Genomic DNA, 25854 nt, shown 5'->3' on the forward strand with positions numbered 1-25854 from the left:
CTCCCAAACGCCAGCTTCGATCGACCAGCCACGCCCTCGCCGCCGTCCCCCGCATCCGAAGAGCCACCACTGGAGGAAGGTCCTTCTCCTACCTCGCCGCCAAGACCTGGAACTCCCTCCCGACCCACCTCCGCCTTACCCAGGACCACCTCGCCTTCAGGAAGCAGCTCAAGACCTGGCTGTTCGAGCAGTAGCGGACCCCCTCCCCTAGCGCCTTGAGACCCTCCGGGTGAGTAGTGCGCTATACAAATGCTTTGATTGATTGATTGATTGATCCACGCCAGGATGATTTGTTACGACCCACAGGCCTGGGCAAAGTGCTTTGCTGGAGGGCAGTAGTGGTGACGTGTCTGGCTGCCACCCGGGAGAGACTTGACATCTGAGACACAGGGGCTGCACAGGGGCAGGGAATAAAGCAGTGAAACTGCTGTGTGGTAAGAGATCTGTGACTGCCTACTGCCGATGCCCCCCCTGAAGCGACGGGCAAAGGTAGATAAGGGCACGGTGCACACTTTGGGCACAGCAGCAACAGCAACTTTAAGAGACTGCTACAAGACCCCCCAGTGACATTTTAAATTGATATTGTCTCCCAGTCGAGAAGGTGGGCAAGGCAAGAACGAAAACAGCGGAACCTGCCACAGGATTCCACAGAACAAGCCCACAGCCCTTTGAGGGCACACCAGCTCGAGGATCCCATACAACAGCAACTAGCTACAATCCTAGAGGTGATCTCCAACACCAAGGAGACGCTGCACCAAGATACAAGTACGGTATCGGTGGGGCTGGGCCTTCTACGCGCAGAACACCAAAAACCTAATGAAAGGGTAAAGATAGTGGAGACGACTCTCGAGGAGTTATCCCTGGTGCACCAAGCACTGACCAGTCAAGTCAGTCAGTGTATGGACAGAGTCAAGACACTGGAACGCACGTCAGAGAATGGAGAAGAGTGCAGTCGGAGAAACCATATTCGTATCTTGGGCCTGCCTGCAGGGTCGAAAATGGTGACATGAGGGCTTACTTGGAACCCTAACTAAGCATGGTTGTTGAGCCAGAGGGCCTGACACAGTTCCATACCCTTGAGAGAGCACACCGTATTCCAGCACGTTCGCTGGACCCGGGTCAACCACCAAGGCCGGTAGTGGGCAGGCTCCTACATTATAGAGACAGGGATATAATGTTGCACATGGCACGCTCAGATGGCCCTTTTGAGGTGAATAATGACAAAGTATCTATATTCCCTGATTACACCCTTAATGGTCAGCTAAAACGTGCCTCTTTCTTGGAGGTTAAGAAAGCTTTGAGGGCTGAAGGCCTCCAATATTCTCTCATTTTTCCAGCTCGGCGTAGCATAGCCTTGGATGGTAAAACTAATTTCTGCGAGGACCCTCAAGTGGCGTGGGAATAGTGGGAAACATACAAAACTGAAACTCCCCAGGTGGCACGGGGGCAGGCCCCGGTGCGCCAGAGGTCCGGTAAGCGATCTAGGAGATGACCTGCGTGGAATATATCAAAGAAGCCGAGTCCTTCCCAAATGGAACGGGAGAGAGCAGCGGTTCTGCAGGCAGTGGCTGAGATAGTGCGCGAAGTGGGGGGGTCTCCATCGGAAGCAGGGTTGCGCTCTGTGAGGGTCTTGGAGAGCTCAGACTCAGATACTTCCAAGGGTTATAAGCCTTAATATGCCACAGGTAACTCCGAACATTACAGATGAGATTATAAAGATGTGGCTATGGAGGAGAATAAGTGCAGCACATGCCCTGACTCTCACTCAGAGGCGGCAGAGTTACACTGAATTGGAACATTGGGCTGACCAGGTTGGACTGTTATAGAGGTCGGTGCACTGCACAACACCCTGCACCTTATGCACCTCTGTGAGACACTAAGTGAAGTCACGACCCCCTGAAGGGCCTTACCGTAGCTGGTTTGGGCCTTGCTTAATTTTTGGCGATATATGAAGGGTTTGGGCAGGTTCCCGTTGCCACACTGCTGTGGGACTGGGGAGTTGGTTCATGTTGGGAGCTTTGGTTATTTCTTTATTTCCCCCTTTTTTTTGTGTGCAATGACTTGGCTTGTCCTTAGTGCTAAGGGGGGATTGCCGCTTACCCTTTTCTGCGTTGAGCTGGGGCGGGGTGGGAGGTGGTGTGAGAGGGGATAGACCACACCTCTTAAGATGGAGTCACACTGTCAGACACTGAAGTTCCATACGTGGAACTTTAGGGGGATAGGGTCCATGTCCAAGAGTCAAAATATACATAACTATCTTAAGAGACAGGGGTGCAAAGTGACGCATCTGTTCAAAGCGGGAGTAGGAAACCTACGCAGACGCTGGAGAGGACAGGTCTATGCCACCTGTTTCTCGGCGTATGCCCGAGGGGCATTAATTTGGATCAGACCGGGAGTGCCTTTCGACTTAACACGGTCAATAATAGATTAAAAGGGCAGATATTTCTTTATTACGGGGAGACTACTAGGACAAGACATCACGCTGGGTTGCATATATGCACCCAATTAAGACCAGACGAACTTTATGACTGACCTTTCCACTCCAGGTGGGCCAGGTGATAGTAGGTGGAGACTTTAATGGAGTGACAGATGTGATATTGGATAGATCTCATCCTCCCATACCTGGGGCTCTGACTCGAGTGGCACCTTGACTACGGGAATATATGACTCATTGGGGATTAAAGGACATTTGGAGGATTCAACATGGGGGGGTTCGTGAGTACTCCTTTTATTCCCCAATGCATCAACTTCATACACGACTAGATGCAGTTTGGTGTTCACCTGGCCTCAATGGCTTTATTACCTACACGGAGTACATAGGACGGACCTTTTGTGATCACAGCCCCTGGTTGCTGACATACCGACCGCATGGGGGCAGACCCCCAATCCCTGCATGGCAGCTTAATCCCCTGACCCTGGAGGATGTACCTTTAGGCGCTGCCATGCGCTCCCTTCTTGGTAGGTACTTTGTCGAAAACAAACACTCTACCTCCTCAGTGTTGATCGAGTGGGAGGCTTTTAAAGTGGTGGTGCAAGGCCACTGCATGGGGCAATCTGTAGAGGTGCATAGAGAACTCCATCGAGAACTGTTGGATAAGGAAAGGGAAAGGGAACTGCGGGCATTAGATAACATTCAAGGGGAAAACACAGGACAATACATTCCTCCTAGATGCGCGTGCCCAGTATAATGATACTTTGGAAAGATTAAGGTCATACTATTATAGAACATACAGGGTACAAGAGGAGGAGGAGGGGAAGACTGATTGGTTGTTGGCCTGGCTAATTAAACTGGAAATCAGAGGAACTCCAATTCTGCACATACAGACTACAGATCACCCAGAAGGGTTCAATTAGTTATTTCACAGCCATTATGAGACCCTTTATGCCGCCTCACCTGGGGCCTCCTGTGATAGTCTCCGCGCTTTCTTAGGCCCGTTGACTCTCGGCACCCTGGATGATGACATTGAGGAGTTGGGGGGGGACCCCCAGCCCGGAGAGCCTTCCTGCAGAACTTTACAGGAAATAGGAGTCTGTACTTGCCCAGAGACTGGTGTCCATGTATGAAGAGGCAATGCAGCTGGGCCACCTGCCTGAAACTGCGCAGAATGCATTGGTGATGTCACTCCCCAAGACTGTGGCCCCAGAGGCCAGGGTGAGGGAATATAGGTCTCTCTCAATGCTCAATACTGATTTTTAAAAACTTAGTAAAGTACTGGCGCTCAGGTTACTCCCACAAATGAAGAGCCTAATCCATGCAGATCAAAATGGGTTCATCCCCTCCCGTAGCACCGTATATAATCTACGTAGACTGTACTCTGCTTTACCATCCAGAGACAGGGAACCTGCAGCAGGCCACCATTTTGTAGGTTGACTTAGAGAAGTCCTTTGACAATTTGAGCTGGGACGATCTATTAAAGGTCATGAGGCGCCTGGAGTTAGGAGAAGAATGGGTGAAATTATTGAATACGTGCTCCATGGCGAGGGTTAAGACGGGTAAGAACATCTCACCACAATACCGGGTTGCAGGGGGCACTAGACAGGGATGTCCACTGTCGCCATTTCTATTTGCCCTGGCGATAGAGCCCCTAGCTGAACTATTCCGTGAGGGAGGGAAGGGTATAGGACTAACTATTGATGGGAGAACATCCACTCTCTCTTTACGCGGATGATTTATTAATCTACTTGAGTGATGCCGTAAAAGGCAAAGAGACTGCTCTCTGACTCCTGGAGACATTTGAGAGACTGTCTGGTTTACGGGTCAATAAACATACCTGTTACCAGAGGCCAGACAACGAGTCAGGGGCTGCCGACCTACCCGCAGATCTTAACTGGGCATCAACACATTTAAATACTTGGGCATCCAGAATTTCCACTCACTGGTGGACCTGAGAGAAGGTAATTTAGATAAACCGCTTAGATCGCTTCAATCTAATGTGATGTTTTGGCGTACACTAAGACTTCCTATTATGGCTAGAGTCTCCTTAACTAAAATGTTCGTCCTACCCAGTCTGGTATATTATTTTGCTAACTTGCCGGTATTAATGCCCTCGGGATGGTTTCGTAACCTGGATTCCCGGACAAGAGAATTAATTTGGGGAGATGGGAGGCGGTGAATATTGCTCCAAATTATGCCTCGTCCTATTGCAGAAGGAGGCTTGGGAGTGCCGGATTTTGAGCTTTATCAGCTGGCTGCCCAACTACAATGGTTAATGCAACAAGAACAATCAATGGACAGAATGCAGAACAATGTCATACATTCACCCCAGTACAGAGATCTGGGACTAATTCCCATGAGGCACAGGGTCAAGACTGATTTGCATATAGCTGGGTCTGAACTGAGGTGGCGATGTGAGCTAAAGAATGATGATGGATTCAACCCAGATCTGTGACTGTGGGGTGAGTGTCTGAATGGTTTCAGCGCTCCGTGCATCCTCTCCTTGTGTTAACTGCAATGGTTGGCACAATGGCTGGAGGGAGTGAACACAGATGGGACTTTCTTGACGGAACCAAACCAAAACCCTAGATTCTTGCTGGCCAATATCTTGGATCACACCACCAAAGTTCCCTACAACACAATACTGCAGTCCACAACGCGACAGAGCTAGAATTGCTGCATTAAAAAACTAGATGACAACCCGAAATATTCCCCAGAATTGCCATTAGTGGGATTACCAAATGGAGAGCCGCAGACTATTATTACCGCAGATCAAATGTTATCATGGAGAGAGGTGGGACTCGAGACAGTGGGGGACTGTTACCAAGTGAAGACTTTACTCCCCTTAGCTGATGGAAGGCTGTGGGCTGCCCCCAGACCTATTCCTTATGTATGAGGTGCTACTGTGAGTATTTGGGCAATTATGGGGCCTGAATAGAACAGAGCCGGAAACACACAGGGTGTTGCACTCATTGATCACTCTGGGAACACCTGGGCACCAGGACAAATGGTTTTATGCCTCCTTATGTGAGGCCTCCCTGGTCCCGCTGTTGAAGTTGCGGGAGAAATGGGAGCAAGCCCTGGATAGGGAACGGACTGATAAATAATGGAAAAGGGTCCTGGAGTCCCCTAAGAGGGTATCAAGAAATACACAGCTGAAATGCATCCAATTCTATTCATATGACTTACCTTACACCACCTAGGGTTGTCACTGCCTTTGGGTAGAAGCTGAGGAGATGTGGTCAGGAAGATGCAGATTTCATGCACATGACCTGGCATTGTGTGATCATACGATCTTTTTTGTTAAGAGGTACTCTCTAGCCTTAATAAAACCCTAGAGCGTATACTTGCAAGGCAGAGATGCCTGCTTGGACTCTTCCCACTGTAAGGGTGCTCAGAATCTTCTGCAGGAGCGTCAGGAACTTGGAGTATATCTCCGTCTTCCCCTGCGGCCTTCCGTCTCTATCAAACCCTAGAGAACCGGATGACACGCCAGGGGAAAACAGGGTAACAAACCAAGGGAAGGAGGGTGTGACTTCAGAGGTAGAGTTGTGTTGGATCCAAGGAGGTAGTTCTTTTCCGGACACTGCAATAGAAAGGCCTAATCACTCTTTCTTCTTACTCATAAGCTGTAAACCATGAACATCATCAAGCCCACCTACCACTGGGGTCTGGATTTCTTGCATGAAGGGGGGTGACCTCTATTGGGAACAACAGGTACACAGGAAAGGACTGGTGTAGAATGAGTTAGCCCAGTATTCCTAAACCACATAAGAAAACAAGTCAGAGGAGATTCTGTAACTGTACAGTCAATATCATCAGAAGCTTCCTATAGATTCTTCACTCACTTATGGTAACCCACTCCAACTCCCCCTTCCTGGTATTCTCCAATGACAGGTAACAATGGGAATTTATTTGGTTGTAGGCCACGACCTAATGGGAAAGTACCAATTATTTCTACTCACAACATAAAGTAACTGTAAGCATACAAGAAAGATGGAGCGCACTGCGCTGTTACCGTGTTTCAGTCGTGCATCGGCTCTTAGATCGTGGTCCACGCTAGCGTCCCCCTACACTAGCGTCCCCCTTTTGGTTACTAAAATCTTCAGTCTCATAGGAGACTAACCCCACGGCTCAAGGAGGAGGGATGGATCAGGGTTGGGAGATACGGGAGTAACTGATTTGCGACTCTGCGGCCCTCCAGGGGCAGTCGGAACGCGAAGATCCTGTTCGAAACGGAAACAATGTAGCAGGCTGTAGGGTGAGGGGACGAAAGGCGCTGGGGATACCTGAACCCTCAAATACTGCGTGGAAACTGGAGGTATGGACAGAGTGGGGAGGACACCGTTAGAGAAAGAAAATAAGCACACCAGCATACATACCACCGCCACCAAGGTGTGAGCGCTGCGACCGAGTAGCAGCACAGGGATAGGGAAAGGGCGTTCACTCAAGGGAAATGTCGCCGCCCGGGACGAAAGACAAACAATAGCAAAGCACGGGCGAGCCACGAAGGTGACACAGAAGAGCTCGCCTCGGCAACTATTTGGCGTCTTGGAAACACGCCAAACGTTCGGATGGAACCCACAGGTTCAAACTCCAAGTTTACACTACTCTGGAAACAGGAAATCAATCTTCCGGAAGTCAGGCACTCGGAACTCGGACATAACCAGGCCACTAAGCTAGAACGCTAAGCGCGTTCGTGAGCGCCCAGCCCTCTTATATACTGGTTCGTCTGTGGATCCGAGTTCGAGTCCCGGGGCATGACACCCACACCCACGTAAGGTGGGTAACAGGTTTATAGAATTAGAGCTTGCATTCGCCAAAAGACGTACAGCAATAACAGGGAAGCTACCTACAGGGCCACAACTGAACGTTTGGAACCAGGAGGCGACCAGCTGGGCAGGTGCCGAAGAGAGAGCGCTGCATAGAGAAGAGTTGAGGGGGCTACGACTACGCCCAATAGCGGAGCAATGCAGGGATACTTACATGCCTGGGAATATCCAAGCTCGCCAGGTAGTGCTACTGACTATGATGAGGTAGCTATAGATTAGAACGGGAGGATGACAGGACTGCACCCGATGGAATCTTGCTGACCCTATCAGATACGTTCAACAGAAGTGGTAACCCTGTTTCCCCATCGCTAGATACTGGAAGAGGGTTGATGACAAGCAGACGGAAGAGTTTGGTGTAGGGATTAGCCCTCCATGACTTGACCCCCTAGACGGAAGACCCCTCCCTCCCGCCCCCATAAAACTAACCAGAGGCATAATTGCAACCTAACCCACACTATGTAAGCCAAGTGGTTTAGTTGGTTTATTATCATTTCCCCAAGTTAATTTTTTGTTACATATGACTGTTGAATGGGGACGTGTCTCCTGCATGAACATAAATACTCTGACATACTAGGGAGTAAACAGCACTGTTGGAAAGGCAGGTAGGAGAAAGATGTTGAAGACTAGTCACCTGAAGGGATGGAGTGAGTTGAAATACATTAAAGAACGACAAGTTAATGATTGCCTTCTCCAAAAAGCTACACAAAAATGTCCATTATGATAAGAGTTCAACAATATTTGTAACGCCTTACCTGCAAATGTTATCATGATAAATGTTGAAATGAGCAGTGTGGAATGTAGAATGTATATGTAAATGCCAATAAAGATAAATATCCTTTAAAAAACAATTTAGCACAGCAGCGTATTTTGTTACCACAACTCACTGAAGCAAAGCAGTGTACTCCTAGTTACTACTCCTCAATATAGCACAGTGGCCAATTCACAGTTACCAATTATCAATAAAGCACAGCAGCGTATTGCCTGTTACAGCGCTCAATAAAGCACCACAGCTTATTCTATTACCACACCTCAATAAAGCACAGCAGCATACTCCCAGTTACCATCCCTCAATATAGCACAGTAGCTAATTCGCAGTTGCATATTGTCAATGAAGCACAGCAGTGTACTCATAGTTACTACTCCTCAATATAGCACAGTGGCCAATTTGCAGTTACCAATTATCAATGAAGCACAGCAGCATATTGCCTGGTACCAATGCTCAAAGCACAGCAGCATAATCTGTTATCATACCCCAGTGAAACACAGCAGAGTACTGTCAGTTTCCACCCCGGAATGTTGCACAGCAGTGAATAAGCAGTTACAAACGGTCAATGAAGCACAGCAGAGTATCCCCTGTTATCACTGGTCAATAAAGCACAGGAGCATATTCTGTTATCACACCTCAATGAAGACGTTCTCCCAGTTACCCCCTCGCAGTTCGTACCGTTCTTCAATAAAGCACAGCAGCATAGTCCGTTACCAATGCTCAATAAAGCACAGCAGCATATTCTGTTACCACACCTCAGTGAAATACAGCGGAGTACTCCCAGTGACCACCCCACAATGTAGCACAGTGACGAATTTGCAGTTACCAATCAATGAAGCACAGCAGTGTATTCCCAGGAACAAACGCTCAATTCAGCACAGCAGCGTATTCTGCTACCACACTTCAGTGAAGCACAGCAGCATACTTCAATTTACCATCCATCAAAATAGCACAGTAGTGAATTTGCAAATACAAATTGTCAATGAAGCACAGCAGCGTGTTGCCTGTTATCAACACTCAAAGCTCAGCAGTGTATTTTTCTACCACACCTTGTTGAAGTACAGCAGTGTACTCCCAGTTACCCCCCCATACTCCGTACCACTCAACTTAAGTACAGCAGCGTAGTCCCACTTATCACCCCTCACTGTAGCACAGTAGCATTTTTGTAGTTACTAAAACAATGAAGCACAGAAGCTTATTCCCAGTAACCAATGCTCAACACAGCACAGCAGGGTATTCTGTTACCACCCTTCAGTGAAGCAAAGCAGCGTACTCCCAGTTACCACCCTTCAGTGAAGTACAGCAGCATACCCCGTTACCACCCCTCATGAAGAGACCAGTCTATCAAAGTACTGAGAAGTCAATGACACAAAGCAAGTCTGCGGTATGAAAGACTGCCTCAAGACAAAACCAGCTCACCAGAACACCTAGAAGTCAATTACAAAATGAAATTCAGAGGTACGCAAGGTGACTCCATGAAGAGGAAAGTGCATCAAAGCACCGAGACGTCAATCACACAGAGCTAGTCAGAGGTATGCAAGTTTGCCCTATGAAGAGGCCCTTGTATCAAAGCACTGAGAAGTCAATTACAAAGAGCAAGTCAGAGGTACGCAATATCACCCCATGAAGAGGCTTGTGTGTCAAAGCACCAAGAAATGAATCATGGAGAGTAAGTCAGAGGCATGTGAGATCGCCCAACCCAAAGAAGAGGCTCGTGTGTCAAAACACTGAGACATCAATCACACAGAGCAAGTCATAGGTATGCAAGATCCCCCCATGAAGAGGCTTGTGTGTCAAAGCACCGAGAAATGAATCATGGAGAGCAAGTCATAGGTATGCAAGCGCTCCCCATGAAGAGGCCCTTGAGTGATATTCAGACAATAATATTAAATTTAAAATATCGATATACAAGAATATCGACTTTGAAATATCGTGACATGGAACTATCCACAGCAACAATAGCGATGTCAAAAATATTGATTTTTAGGTAAGTAATATCGATTTTTAAAATATCAAAGTCATTAATATTGTTTTAAAAATTATAGTGGTTTAAAATATCGTGTTTTTAATGAATATGTATTTTAGTATATGATGTACATTTTTGCATATTACTGTTTATGTCTGTTCACTATATTTGTAACATTATTAGTAGTTATTAAATGTCATTTATTTAAATTTAGTGTTCAGTTCCGTAGCGGGTTGTGGATTTTAATGGGGTATAGGGTAGGAAGAAATTCAATTATAATAAATGTATAAATTTTGATGTAAAATTATTGATGTTATTGATATTTAAGAAAGTTTGTGTTATCTTTTCAATACATTTTATGTGCAGGTTCGGAGGTTTCTAGGGGTGAAGGGTGGGTAGTAATTTATTTTTAATTAATTAATAATTGTTGAATAATATTAAGTAAATGAAAATTAAATATGTTCATTGCTTATTTATTTTTATGTGTGGGATGTAGGTTAAAGGGTGGGGAGTAAATTATTTTTAATTGATTCATATTTTTTTCTCAATTAATAATTAATTGATAATCATATTAATTGTTTAATTTTCTTTGGTTGCCGTATGGGGGTTTATGAGTTAAAGGGAGGGAAGTAATTTATTTTTAATTAAGTTTTTGTAAATTAATAATAATGAATTGACAATTATGTTAATTGTTTAATTTGTTTGGTTTTGGGATCATTGAGGTAAAGGTTGGGAAGTAATTTATTTTGAATTAATCATTATTTGCCAATTTCTTTCATAAATACTCGATAATTAATTATGTTAATTCTTTCATTAAATTATTCTGGTGAGGTTTGTGGGGTTTATAGGGGTAAAGGGTGGGGAGTGAATTATTATAATGAAATAATTAGTAGCGTAACACTAATAATTTAATTGACAATGATTTTATTTGTGTAATATATTTTTGTATTTAGTTTAAGTTTAGCTGTGGGTTATGGGGTGAATAGGGGTAAAGGGCGGGAAGTTCATTTTAATGCATTTATATTTAGTTTCGAATACATATTTAATATATTGATAATTATTTTGTTAATAGTGTTATTACCTTTTATGTTTTTGATTTTATATGTGAGATGTGGGTTTTGTAGGTGAATGAGGTGGGAAGTAAATTCATTTTGATTATTTTTTTTTAAAGTATTATAACTTCATAATTATGTTAATTGTGTAAATAATTGTTCCTACATTTTATGAGTGTGGTGTGTTTTGTAGGCGTTTATTGTGGAAATCACATTAATTATAAATATTAATTACCATATAATACTTGGTTTGTTGATCTATATATTAATAGTGTAAATATTTCTTTTAATTTTCAGTGCACGTTGACAGTTTTGTGGGGTTATAAGGTGGGTAGTAACTAAATTGATTTTATGTTATAATTATTTTTTTTGTTAAAAAATATTTTCAAATAAAATAATTTATTTGTATAAATATTTATGTATTTTGTTTATAATATATATACACATATTTGTGTTATTCATTTAACATTATAATATGTATTTGTTTTAAATATCCAAGTCATTACTGTTTGCAAAAATATAGTTGCTTAAAATATCTTTTTTTAATTATGTATTTTAGTATATATTTTAAATGTATATGATGTATATTTTGTATAATTAATGTTTTCATTTTTCAAATTTTGTGTTTAGTTCCATAGGGGTTGTGGGTTTTATAGGGTAGGAAGTAATTTCATTATCATAAATGTATGAATATTTTTAATTTAAAAATATTTTTCTATTGATATTTAATAATGTTAATTGTGCTATTTTTTAAGCGAACTTTATGTGCGGGATGTGGGGTTTACAGGGGTGAAGGGGAGTAGTAAATTATGTATAAATTATTATTTAATTGCCGATTAATATCAATTAATTGAAAATTAAATATGTTCATTGTGTAATTCACTTTTTTGGTGCAGGTTGTGGGTTTAGGGATGAAGGGAAGAAATGTGTTTCACTGATTAAAAATGTTTTATCAATTAATATTAATTGATAATTATGGTAATTGGTGAAAAAAATCAAGTTTGATTTTAGGTGTGGGTTATGGGGTTTATAGGGGTAAAGGTTGGGAATGTTTTTTTACCTTGTTTTTATTTAGGAATTGTACATTCATCAGTATACATTATGTCACAAGTGGTTAGAGTGTACGAGAATAGTGACAAAAACGTCCTTCATACATCCGAGTACCCCACCTTACCCGCAATGCCCCAAGAGTGGCCAGGGACTTCGGCCCATGGACAATATCTAATGCACACTTCTCTGTGACGGATATACTGTACAATTCCAATAAAATCCCCATGAAGTGGCCTGTGCAAGGTTGCCAGATGAAGAGGCCTGTGCATCAAAGCACCAGAGAACAAGTCAGAGGTATGGAAAGTCGTCCCATGATCAGGTGGGTGCATCAAACCAATGAGAAGTCAATCATGTAGAGTAGGCGTCAAATACACCGAGCACGTCAGAGATGTGCAAGACTGTCCCATGAAGAGGCTAGTGCGTCAAGCACAGTTAAGTCAATTAGGCAGAGCAAATCATACGTATGGAACGTCGCCTCATGAAGAGACCAGTGTATCAAATACAGAGAAGTCAATTACACAGAGCAAGTAGAAGGTATGCAAGATCGTCTCATGAAGAAACCAGTGCATTAAAGCAATGAGAAGTCAATAACACAGAGCACGTCAGACTTATGGAAGGCCACCCCATGAAGACAAATCCTGTAGAGCAAGTCAGAGGTATGCAGGGTTGTCCCTTACAGAGGCCCGTGCATCAAAGCACCAAGAAGTCAATCATGCAGCGTAAATCAGAGGTATGCATGGTCACACCCTGAAGAGGTCAGTGCTTCAAAGAACAGAGACTTCAATCATGCAGAGCAAGTCAGAGGTATGCAAGGTTGCCCCATGAAGAGGCTGGTGCATCAAAACACCAAGACTTCAATCATGCAGAGAAGGCTAGAGGCATGGAAGGTCATCCAATGAAGGGGACAGTGCTTCAAAGCACCAAGAAGTCAATTAAGCACAGCAAGCCAGAGGTATGCAAGATCGATTCATGAAGAGACGTCAATATCAGAGCAGGGAGTGCGAGGGTAATTTGACTCTCACCCCAACACCTAAACAACATAAATGAAGAAAGAGGTTATGGATGGCCTATCAGAGTGGCACACTGACCGTTTTTTCATTAGAAACAGAGCAATCAGGGGCATGGTAGTTCCTCCTCTTGGCTAGTGGCATTCAGGACCTCCAGAAGACCTCTGCTGTAAGGAATACATAAAACAAGTCATGCTGAACACCAGCAGATAGACGTGGTCTGCACATGCTCACTCACCAAAGGTTCCAGTGTCTTTGGCCTACTTCTTCATCCACTTCCAGAGAGGGTGGGCTGTGTCGCCTTTGACATACAGTTGGCTAAGTATTTGTCGAACTGCACCCGGCAAAGGCTTGCCGGGTGCAGTTCGACAGGACTTATGCTTTTCTCTCCCAGGAACCTGGGGATCAGGAACCTGATCCCCAGGTTGCTGAGAGAGAAAAGCATAAGTCAAATTTCATAGAAGCTGCTATGTGGTAGGTGCAGCACTACTTGCCTCTGGCACCCTCATCGCTGTGTAATGCCCTGCTTAAGTTAATCAAAGCCTTAAGTATGAGCTAAACCCCCATACGCTACTCAAAGACCACCCCTCACCCCTGCCCATTACAGGCCTGTTTAAGAAACTGGTTGGAAGGGAAACCTGGGATCAATAAACCCTTCTCAGCATAAGGTGCGTAAAGTTAAACAAGCGGAGTGTAGTTTACTGGGTCTTTCCTCATTTGGAGGGTAAGTTGACAATGATGCAAACAAGTCCACTAGAATGAAGCGGAAAAGAAAATGATCAGACAAAACCTTTCTTTACCCATTTATTCTGTGCATGTCTCCAACTTCAAGTCTCTTCTAAGAACTCCATGAAACAAATGGTGGCTGCTGAGACAAGCGAGCACGGAACCATCAGCATTAGTCTGGCAACTTCAGGTAGACGCTAGATGCAAATCACAAGAGTGGAAGAGGTTCAAGTCCATCTCACCTGTATTTTTCCAGGGACACCTTGCTTTTATATAAGTGTTTGGATGAGAACTCATAAATGGACTTGGCTGCCCTCCAGTCATCCACTTGGGCATACTGTAGAAGAGAGGAAAACGAGAAGTGAATCACACAGATCAAGTCAGATGTATGCAAGATCATCTTGTGAAGAGACCAGTGTATAAAAAGCACTGAGAAGTCAGGTACATAGAGCAACTCAGAGGTATGCAAGATCACCTCGTGAGGAGACCAGTGTACCATACACACAGTTACCACCACTCAGTGAAGCACTGCAGCGTACTTCAGTTGCCACCCTTCAGTAAAACACAGCAGCATATTCCCAGTTATCACTCTTCAATGAAGCAAAACAAACGAGTCCATTATTACCACTCAATAAAGCACAACAGTGTAATAAGTTACCACCCCTCATGCTCCCAATCACCAACCCTCAGTGAAGCATAGCAATATTACTCCTGGTTACCACCCTGTGACACAAAGTAGCGTACTTGCAGATACCAACCTCACAGTAAAGTACAATAGCGTACTCCATTACAACCCTCAATGAAGAACAGCAGTGGATTCAAGTTTGGAGGGTAAGTTGGCAATGATGCAAATATGCCCACTAGAATAAAGCGGAAAAGAAAATGGTCAGAGAAAACCTTTATTTACCCATTTCATCAGTGCATGTCTCCTACTTCAAGTCTCTTCTAAGCACTCTGTGAAACATGCGTTAGCTGATGAGATAAGTGAGCTCGGAACCATCAGTATTAGTCTGGCAACTTCAGGTAAATGCAAAATGCAAATCCCAAGAGTAGAAGAGGTACAAGTCTAACTCACATTTGTTTTTTCGGGGACGCCTTGTGTTTATCAATGTCTATGGATGAGAACTCGTAAATGGACTTGGCTGCCATCCAGTCATCCACTTGGGCACACTGTAGAAGAGTGAAAAGTGAGAAGCAAGTCAGAGGTATGCAAAATCACCTCATTAAGAGACCAGTATTCCATACACACATTTACCACCACTCAATTAAGCACAGCAGAGTACTCCAGTTACTAACCCTCAGTGATACACAGCAGTGTATTCCCAGTTACCACCCCTCAATGAAACAGCAGTGTGCTGCTTAACTCCTCGTAAAGGCAGTAGCCTTCCACCACTGAGGGTAGTGCTTTGGGAACCCCTTCCGTTCCACCAAGGCCACAATCCTCGAGACAGGCCTATGTCATGGCACACATGCATGATTCACGTTTGTCTAAAACAAATAAATCTGCATTAGCGATTCAGATAACAGTACAGTAAGGCACTCAGGGCAGGGGTACAGATCACTTACCATGCAGAGAACTTTTCTGTCCCAACAACTTAATAAATGTAATAAGCTAACTCAATGTTATCCTGTGGGAGAGGTAGGCATAACGGTAGTGAAAAACAAATTTGAAATTTTTTCACAACTTAAAACAAAACTTAAAACCACATGTCCAACTTTTTTAAAACACGGTACCCTGCACTAAGGACTGATTAGGGCCTCCATTAGGGGTGCTGTATTTGAATTTACAAAAAGAAGTTTGGCAAACGGATATTTTGCTAAGTCAAATTGGCACTTTGAAACCCCGCATAGGCTACAATGGCAGGCCTGAGACACATTTGAAAGGGCTACTTAAGTGGGTGGCACAATAAGTGCTGCAGGCCCACTAGTAGCATTTTATTTAACAGGCCTGGATACATGTTATGCCTCTTTACTAGGGACTTCAGTAAATTAAATGTGCCAGTCACGTGTAGTCCAATGACATTATGTTTTAAGGAGTGAGCACAAGCACTTTGGCGCTGACTATCAGTGGTAAAGTACTGAGGTTTATGGCTTGGCTCTAGAAAACCTTGAAAACCTCTAGACAACCTTGTGGCTCACCCGGAATGGGGGGCCTTAACTACCACCTTAAAAGGAGCTCTGGAGGCTGTATGAAATGTCCAAGGGGGACGAAAACTGATAATCGAGTTGTCCAGAGGCAAAACGCCTGTAGCCGAAAGACTATCAGCAGATATTTAAATGACCTAAGTGAAGGAGCTAGCCCTGAGCCTAGTAGAGGTTTATACTGCTGCTACGGTACTTAGAAAAAAAGGGATGCTTCTGTTGTTGCCAAAACCTAGACAAGACCTCTTGCACCATATTAAAGCCGGTAGTGGTCATAGCTGACCTGGAATAAGACTTTGGCACAATAGGATTCCGATCTATCTTCGCAGTCAGGAGAATACTAGAACACAGGCCTAATTTCATGCAATTGGTCATTCTCATATTTGCTCCACCACTCGCATGCTTTAAGACAGGGTGAATGGTATGAGAGTCATACCAGATAAAGAGGAGAACTCACCACGTATGCTTTCTCAGCCTTTATTTTTGCTATGGCGATGGTGGGCATGGCTAATGAAAGAAGATGTGATAAAGATAGAGGAATCCACATTTCGCATACAGGACAACACACATATGACTATGCTCAGACGATATACTGCTTTATGTAAGGAGCATTACGGCACATTTTCCATCAATGTTGGCAGTAGTAACAACTTTTGCTGAGGTGCCAGGATTAAGGGACAATAGTATGAAGTCTTGCATTTTAACTGATTAACCCTATCCCATTGGACCTGACAGGCAGATTAACTATCAGGGTCTTCAATAGGAATCTGACTTGTGCCGCTATCTGGGGGCTCAGTTGTACCACAACGAAGCAGGACTATTTAAGAGCAATATAGTTAGCGCAGTGATAGCCCTGAAGGGTAGTGTCCAGCTCTGGAGCTTTCTTCTCTTATCGGTCATGGGCAGGATATTGTTGTCTCAAGAGAAAAGGGAAGATGAGAGGAATATCACGAGGAGTTTGTCCTCTTCAAAACAAGAAAGCCAGTCTGGCCTCTGTGTGCTAACCATTAACAAGATAGAGAGAACACACTAGGTTTTCTTATATAACCCTCACCCACTAGGGTTGTTCCTTGGTGGCATGCTTCATCATAGGGCTCCTCCCATTTTGCTGCGGAACGGGCTTGCTACGACCTGTGACTTATGCGGGAGCACCAAGTAGTATGCTCCAAATGATGAATATATAAGACGTGGGAGGGGTATTGTTTGAGGTTTAAAACTACCTGCCCGGTAAATAAGTAATACTTTAATCTGCCCTCCAGGCGGTATAGTTAAAAAGTATGGAGAGAGAATAGAAAGTATAGGTTGCAATGTACCTTCCTGTCTATAGGTCTACATGATTCAAGCCAATATCCATGACTTTTCTTCAGGACCAAGGATCGAAATCCCTGATTCCACTCCTAAAATAGTACCAGTGAAGTGACCTTACGCACTCTGCATGCTAAAAGAAAAGGTTTTTTAGCACCTACTTGGTGTTACTTCTTGGCAACCTGTAATATATAATGAGAGAGCTAGCCTGGCAAAGTTTCAGGCAGAAAACAGGAGAACAGTGCGCTTAGACTAGTAAATTAAACTAAGTAAGCTGTATATGCTTATTATATATTTTAAAGAAATCTCCTCTACATGGAAGGTCATGTGAACTAAAATACAATGCTTGCTGAGGTGAGCATATCTAATGAAACAGTGATCCCTGTGGCGTAAAACACAAAGCAAAATAACATAGACATAGCACAAACACTACAAAAATGAGGGAAGACTTTTGCAGAATAGGTCCTCAGAGGCAAGACGAGCCTATAGTCACAGTCGATGGGGACAAAACACAAATCATAGCCATCATGTCATGCTCGTAAGAATGAGCTCACTGAGAGAACTATGCTTATAGGCACTTTAACAGCTGTGCCGTACTCATTGCTTTTAAGGCGTCCTCTGTGCCAAATCACCTAAGGAACTGCACCGGGCCTGAATATTACCATGTTTACCCCATAAAGATGTTCATATATTTAGTGATGGTGAGTGGGTGCATGGGCTGTGCGTCCTCGCTGCACTGTCTAAAGCAGTAGCAACTAGACCGCTCGGTCGTTTCCAAAATGGCAGACGCAAGTGGAACCACTTCCTAGTTCCTCTTGCGGTGCCACGGGCTGCAGACATGGGCACGGTCTAGCTGCATGTCCTCAACTGCGTTGGGTCCTTATTTTGTAGTTATTATGTGGCTGTTGGGTGTATTTTACAGTTAATTATTGATATATGGGTGAAACAACTGTGATGGATATTTCTCAGCTAAGAAAATATATTATATATATTCCCAGCTAAGACAATATAGGATTGTCATTAGTAGCTCTTGTAAAAAAAAAAAAGAAATTTTAAAAAAAGGGGGGACAGTGGTTATGTGCCTCCATTACATGTGGAAATATTGTTAAAAATCAAGTAATGGTAAAGAATGGAACCTGGGATTATCGCCTATATACACTGGCTAATTGAATGTGTCCTGTACCATATGTTGCTACAGGGTTCAAATTCAATCAGGGTCAGAGATAATTAAGACTCATATTAATGGGACGTATTAGGCCAGTGGTTTACAAACTTTTTCAACAAGCGGCTCCCCTGACCTATTGGCCATGGCTCCCCATTAGATAACTTTTTGTGACAGATGGGGGTTGGGGTGTGCAAATTTGTTCTATATAAAACTTCAAAAACAAAGTTCTTACACGGCTATATCAGTCTCTTCTCTGAGATCATATTCTCAATAAAGAGGTGTCTTTAAATCTGAATAAGACTGTTAGACCCGGATTCCTGGGCACTAGGGAACTCAGGGGTTACTATGCTCCAATCGCATCAACTGGAGTGTTCCCAGCTGGTGTCCTGGGGCCTTGGTAATAGTGGACACAAAACTGGATAGCCAAGTACTCCACTCCAGAACTTAAATCTCTCAGGGTAGTGAGACGAAGCAGTCCAAGGCTTACTCAAGGAGGTGAGGTGGCTTTTAACATTCAGAAAACAGTGCACACGGTACTATCAGCTGAAAGTCAATGTCCAGGCCGTGCTTTACGTTTTAAAAAGAAAAGTTCTTTAAAGCACACAAGAGAAATATACTACACGTAAAACTAGGAAACACAGTGAAAGACAGATGTTGCTACAACCCTCTGGGCCAGAGCTCTGACTCCAAACAGTATTATAGAGCCTATACACTAAGCACTATAAAAACACAGTTAACATGGAGGCACACAATTAGCATTGCATATTACAGACCATGTTGCACAGGGTTTCTCTCTGTAGGAAAGTAGGATCTGCTTTAATGGTCACCCCCACTTTTCTCTGGTGTCATTATGTTTTACTGACTAGTCTGACTGGGATCCTGCACCCCAGTCTCTGTGCTTCTTCCCTAAATTAGACACGGTGAATACATTCAGGTGTGGCCGAGTATATGAAAAAGGCAAGCAAAAACCTTGAGGCAAGCCAAGAACTCCAGAAAGCTTGGCATGACCAAAAGGCTGTCCAGGCTGTGTACCAGCCAGGCCAGAAAGTGTGGCTGTTGGAGTCTGTGGCCCCAGCAGCTGTCCAAGACAAATGGAGTGGGCCCCACACAATCCTTGAAAAGAAAGCAGAGGTCACCTACCTGGTGGACCTAGGCACTCCCAGAAGTACCCACCGGGTACTTCATGTGAACCGCCTAAAGCCTTTTGTAGACAGGGCCGACATGAGCTTGCTCAAGGCCACTGATGAGGGACAGGATGAAGAGTGTGACCCTCTCTCTGACCTACTCTCTCAGAACTCTGTTGATTGGTCAGTTGATTGAGTAGCCTTGGCAGGCAGCCTCACTGTCATACAGCAAGCTGATTGCATGAAGGCCTTCAATCAGTAACCAACACATGATCTCTCTAACACCCAGTCAACCCACTTTGTGTGCCTATTAAGTGGACACAGCGGACAGTCTGCCAGTAAAGAAAAAAAGTTACAGAGAGCCTGACCATGTCAGAGACTGCATCAGGACAGAGTTCCAAAAGATGCTGGAATTGGGGGTCATTGAACCTTCAGATAGACCTTGGGTTAGTCCAGTAATCCTTGAGGCAAAACCTCACACCAAGGGTGAATAAGAGAGATGAGGTTTGTGTGGACTACAGAGGCCTCAATGCAGTCACTAAGACTGATGCCCATCCTATTCCTAGGGCAGATGAGCTCAGATACTGTGGCATCAGCCAAATATCTGAGTACATTTGACCTGACTGCCGGCTACTGGCAAATCAGACTAGCTGATGATGCGAAGCCAAAAATAGCATTTTCAACCCCCAGTGGGCATTATCAAATATATTGGGATGCTCGTTTGTCTGAAAAATGCACATGCAATATTTCAAAGGTTGGTGAATAAAGTTTTCACATATCTGAAAGCCTATAGTGCAGCAAATCTAGATGATATTGCTGTCTTCAGCTCAACTTGGGAGGACCACCTTGTCTACCTCAGGAATGTCCTGGAGGCCCTGCAAAAGGCAGGCATCATTTTCAAGGCCACTAAGTGCCAGATAGGTCAGAGCAAGGTTGCATATTTTGGTCACCTGGAAGGTAGAGGCCAAGTTCAGCCAGTGGAGAGCAAGATCCAGACCATCGTGGACTGGGTTGCTCCCACTGCCTAGACTCCGGTCAGAGCTTTCCTGGGCCTGACTTGGTAGTACAGGAGGTCTGATAAGGGATATGGGTCCATTGTGACTCCCCTTACTGATCTCACCTCCAAGAGAATGCCTAAAAAAGTTCAGTGGATAGTTAACCGTCAAAAGGCATTTGATGAACTGAAGCAGACTATGTTCACTGCTCCCATTCTGCAAAATCTCGACTATTCCAAAACCTTCATTGTCTAGACAGATGCCTCTGAGATATGATAGGAGCTGTTTTGTCAACTAAATGCAGAGGGCCAAGACCAACCAGTAGCTTTTATAAGCAGAAGGTTGACCCCCAGGGAGAAACGTTGGTCAGGTACAGAGGCCTTTGCTATGGTCTGGGCCTTGAAGAAGTTGAGGCCATACCTGTTTGGCACTCAATTCCTTGTTCAGACAGACCATAAGCCCCTCTTATGGCTTACACAAATGAAGAGGGAAAATCCCAAACTTCTAAGGTGGTCCATTTCCCTATAGGGTATGGACTTTTCAGTGGAGCATAGGCATGGGAGTTACCAGGCCAACGCAGATGGGCTCTTCAGATATTTCCGCTTATTAAATGAAGACTCAACTGGGCAAGGTTAGTCTCATCTCCTTTCGGTTGGGGCAGGGGGGGGGGGAAAAGTAAGACCTGCTTTCATGGTCAGCCCCACTTTTTGATGGTGTAATTATGTTTTACTGACTAGTCTGACCAGGATCCTGCTAATCAGGACCTCTGTCTCGGAGCCTCTTCCCTAAATTGGACATGGGGAGTACTTCGGTGCACTACAGATTGGCTACTGGTGTACAATTGTGAGTCCTAGTATATGGTACTAAGGTACTCAAGGCATAGGTACACAATGGGTCTCCCATGGGCTGCAGCCTGCATTATGCCACCCATGGGAGACCACTCAAATTGTGACTACAGGCCTGCCGTTGCAGCCTGCGTAAGCTGGTGCTAACACCACTTACAACAGATATAAGTTTCCTTATATCTGAGGTCACTGCACTTAAAACCTATAAGTCACCACTAAGGCAGGCCTTTCTATCCTGAAGGCAGGGTGCTCGGTTCCTAGTGTGAGGGTGCCCCTGCATGGGCAGGACACCCACACGACCCTCGGAGTCTATTCCCCCGAGTTGTAAGTGTATCAGCCATTATGATACATAGAGTGGCCATGCATCAGTACGCAATGGCCATCTCTAAACTGACTGTAACAAACCCTGTCATGATTTGTATCAAACACATGCGAGAAGCTGGCGGCATGTGCAACCAGACCATCTGATTAGCATACTTGAAAATACTCCTCTAACACCAACAAAGGATATGGAGGTTGCAGCAAAACATTATAACAATTGGTTGGAAATTGCATCCAATCAAATAGCCCAGTTTAAAACTGTTAAAATTAAAGGCTGTCTGCTCCTTGGTTCTCTTTAGAAATCAGGATTTGCAAATGAAATATGTAGGAGGCAGGAAAAATGATGGAGAATAGCTCACAAAGTTTTAGAAAAAGAAAAATACAAACAGCTACTGGAAATATATAAAGATCTTATACAAAAAACCAAAACAGAATACTACACAAAGATGATTGAGGAAGCTAAAGACTCTACAAAAGAGCTATTTCGAACGATCACAGAGTTAACAAAAACCTGTAATAAAAAAACCCTGACAGCAAACCAAGCTTTTTGAGATTCACTAGCAGATTTATTCTTGGATAAAGTAGAATCCATTTTAATACATTTTCCAACTCAAACTTATTCTATAGGGACCTTTATAGGATCCTTCAATATGGACAAACAGCCTTCGGAGGCAAATGATCTAATGACAATTTGCTGCTCCATCAGTTGAAGATATTAAAAAACTGCTAGAAAAAACCTACTTCTGGTTCACCATACGATCCATGCCCACCAAATATTATTGAGCTGGCATCGGAAATCATTGCACCAAAATGAACATCAATTTATAAAGCAATGTGTTAAACAGGTACTTTCCCTTCCATCTGGAAGAAAGCAGTACTGCTATCTCTTCTAAAAAAAAAAAGCCCTCCCATGATGAGAATGACCCGAGCAGCTATTGTCCAATCTCCCGGCTCTGCTACCACCTAAAATAGCTGAGAAATTCATGAATGAACAACTGGTCCAATAATCTTATTGACAACAATAAACTTCTTGGCACCACGGAGTTTGGATTTCGAAAAGGGCATAGTACAGAGGCAGCCCTGCTCAAGGCCAATGAGGAGATCTGGCTGCCTATGGATGATGGAAAGGGGGCTGCCTTTGTCCTGCTGGATCTCTCGGCGGCGTTTGACACAGTGAATCATGAATTATTGTTAAATCGTCTAACAACTTGCGGGGTTACAGACCAGGCTTGGAACCAGCTAAAATCTTACTTGAAAGATAGAGAGCAAATAGTGAAATTAGATAAGTTCAAATCACATCTTTTTTCCCTTCCATGTGGAGTTCCACAGGGATCTTCGTTGAGTCCCACCATATTTAACCTTTATGTTTCCCCACTGTCAGACCTGATAAGAAGTTTTGATTTCTCTCTCACCTCCTATGCCGACGATACCCAAATTGTTGTTTCCATTGGAAAAAAGGACACTGACATTGGAGGCCGTTCCCACGACTACATGATGGTGGTCCATGACTGAATGGATAACAATTGTCCTAAATTTAATGCAGAGAAGATTGAAGTCCTATTATTCGGACCACAGGAATCTTTTTGGGGACCGTCAGTCTGGCCAGCGAAATTTGGACCCATTCCCCTTCCAGTGGACAAGGTCTGAAACCTGGGAGTTACTATTGACACTAAAATCTATTTTTCAGATCATGTGAATAAATTCACCTCTTCTACATTTAACACACTTAGGATCATCAAAAAAATCATGCCATTCATGACTGTTAATTTACAAAAGTTATTACTTACTTCTTTAATCCTGTCCAAGATAGACTATTGCAACAGCTTGCTGTTGACAACCCACAAGTACAATATTAATAAACTTCAGGTTCAACAAAATACTGCGGCAAGAACTTTGCAGAAAAATCCCAAATCTTGCTCAGTATCACAGGAGCTTAAGAATTTACACTGGCTCCCCATAAAACAAAAAATGACTTAAGGCTTTATGCCTAGAATATAATGCAATCCATGGTCTCAGGCCTGATTTTCTGAAGCAGAGTTTTAACATTATTTCCATACCAGAAATCTTCGGTCAGGTAATGCACAACTATTGATAGTGCCCAAATTCAAACGTGCATGATGGGGAGGCAAAAGCATTGTGCGTGAAGCCTCTAGAACATGGAACTCATGCCCTCTTGGTATAAAAACAGCACCCAGCCTCCTTGCTTTTAGGACAATGGTAAAAACCTGATTATTCATGATGTAGTGCAACATTTTACCCTCTCCTGATATTTGCATTATTTCTGCTACAGCGCTTAGATGCCTCAGGGTAGTAATGCGCTATATAAACTTAGATAACATAACATGTTGGAATCATACCCCCAACACCGTAAACGATGTGGGAGGTATGATTCCATGGGGTATGATCCATGCAGTGGGAGGCTCTCAGTGCTCACGGTACCAGTCTTCTAGACCTGGACAGCAAACTATGTCTACTGCCGACCAGAGACACGATTCTGCACTCCGGCTGCTGAGCCAAGCTCGAGCATGGGAAAGCAGGACAGTAGGTTTCCTGTCACAGGGAGGTATGACCACCTCCCAGACAGGACTTAAGTCTATTGGGGCAGGGTGGGGGCGCTTGCTTTGAAGGCCACGTTTGGTGCCCTCCTTGCATACTCCAGTTGAAACCAGTTCAGGGAGCCGTTGGCTCCCACTCTGACGAGAAACTGGACAAAGAACATGGGAACATTCCCCCCACTGTCTAGCCCCTTCTATGGGAGAGACCCCTGAATCGTCCCAACCCGTTCCTTAGGGTACTTAATAGCTTATGTGTTGTTGGGTCCCTAAATTAGACGTGGGACAAGATTCAGATCCAATACCACTTCAATTTCAACTGTCTGGGCACCCTGGACATCACTGGACTTCGCGTTGGCAACCAAGACTGCAACTGGGAAGACTCCTGCTGCTCCTGGTCTCATCGTCCTGCAAGTCTGCTGCATTGTCTGCGCCTGTGCTCCATACAGGTTCCTCATAAGGGCTGTGGGCATCCAAAACACCTGAAGGAATCTCCCTTGGGAGTGAGGGAGTCACTCCCATTGCATCTGCAGGCACCGCAGCAAAGCTGACAGGTCTGCTGTTCCTGAGCTTCTACGGACTCCGAAAAGTTCAGCAACAAAGGTGGTGGTTCTGCAACTCCCTCGAGGCCTGCCCTGTCTTCACAGCAAGTTTGAAGTCAGTAGCCCTTGTCGGAACCGCTGGAGCAGTATTCCTGTGCACCGCGTTGACTTGCCATTGGCAGGGCTTGTTAACTCTCCTCCAGAGATCTTTGGGCTCCAAGAAGCTCTACCCACAAGCATCTCCTGCAGCTAAGATCTTCATCTACACTGCACTCTGTGAAACGCAGACCCTCATCCTTTGGTGAGCTGCTCGAGGTCCTCTTGCAACTCCTGTGCTTCTGGCCTGTGGCTCCTCTTGAGGGACTTCATTGGCTCCAGACATCCCAAAAAAATTCCCTTGGAAGGAAGAAGTCACTACCCTGCATCTGCAGGCACCATAACAAAGCTGAACGGTCTGCTGCTCCTGTTGTCCTATGTTTAACAAAAACAACAATGTCTCAACTGGAAATCATTCAAAGGCAAATTACAGAACAATAATGAAATCACAAGGGAAAGGACGGGAGACCACCAAGAAATTAGAAAAAAAGGGGTTTGTATTGCAGGTAGTTATAACAGCACTACGGTACAATAAAGGTACAAATGACCAAAAACACACATGTGAGCACTGGGCGTGCTAGTGATAGTGAACGGCGCAGTGAGCACAATAGGTGAAGACAGCGTGAACGGCGATAAATTGATAATGACAATATGGTCAAGATATGATTATGTACAATCAAATTTGAACAAATTTGTAAATGACCACAGAAAAAAGCCAAAGTTCTTTTGCTGGGGGTTGTCGACGGCGTTTCAGCCTGATTGATTCCAGGCCATCATCAGGACAATGGTCATAAATAAACGTGTGCTGTGGAGAGAGAGAAGAGAAAAAAGGGGGGGGGAGAGGGGGGGGGGGGGTGGGGTTGTGTTTTAGTTGTCTAAAAGAGAAAAGGCCTGAACGCATAGCCCAAGAAGAAGTGAAAAAGAGCTAATTACC

At 44.3% G+C, this 25854-nt stretch overlaps 1 protein-coding gene across 4 annotated transcripts in view; it reads right to left on the reverse strand.

Moving 5' to 3' along the window:
* Nucleotides 1–25854, reverse strand: part of LOC146833292 (uncharacterized) — a 172657-nt gene that overhangs the window by 117217 nt on the left and 29586 nt on the right. For 2 of the 4 annotated variants that reach the window (XR_014960219.1, XR_014960218.1), the window contains exons 2-4: nt 14909–15003; nt 14592–14693; nt 13913–14170 (exon numbers count right to left, since the gene is read on the reverse strand). Coding sequence is in view for 2 of the 4 variants with exons in the window: in XM_085600061.1 (XP_085456187.1) it covers nt 14076–14170; nt 14909–14982 (169 nt within the window). In the remaining 2 variants the exon portion in view is untranslated. Of the gene's footprint in view, nt 1–13912; nt 14171–14591; nt 14694–14908; nt 15004–25854 lie in introns of those variants that run through there. The other 2 variants (XM_085600061.1, XM_085600060.1) reach the window with 1 other exon arrangement.

This window comes from Triturus cristatus, chromosome 4_2 (assembly GCF_964204655.1).
Source record: "Triturus cristatus chromosome 4_2, aTriCri1.1, whole genome shotgun sequence".
Classification (NCBI taxonomy): domain Eukaryota; kingdom Metazoa; phylum Chordata; class Amphibia; order Caudata; family Salamandridae; genus Triturus; species Triturus cristatus.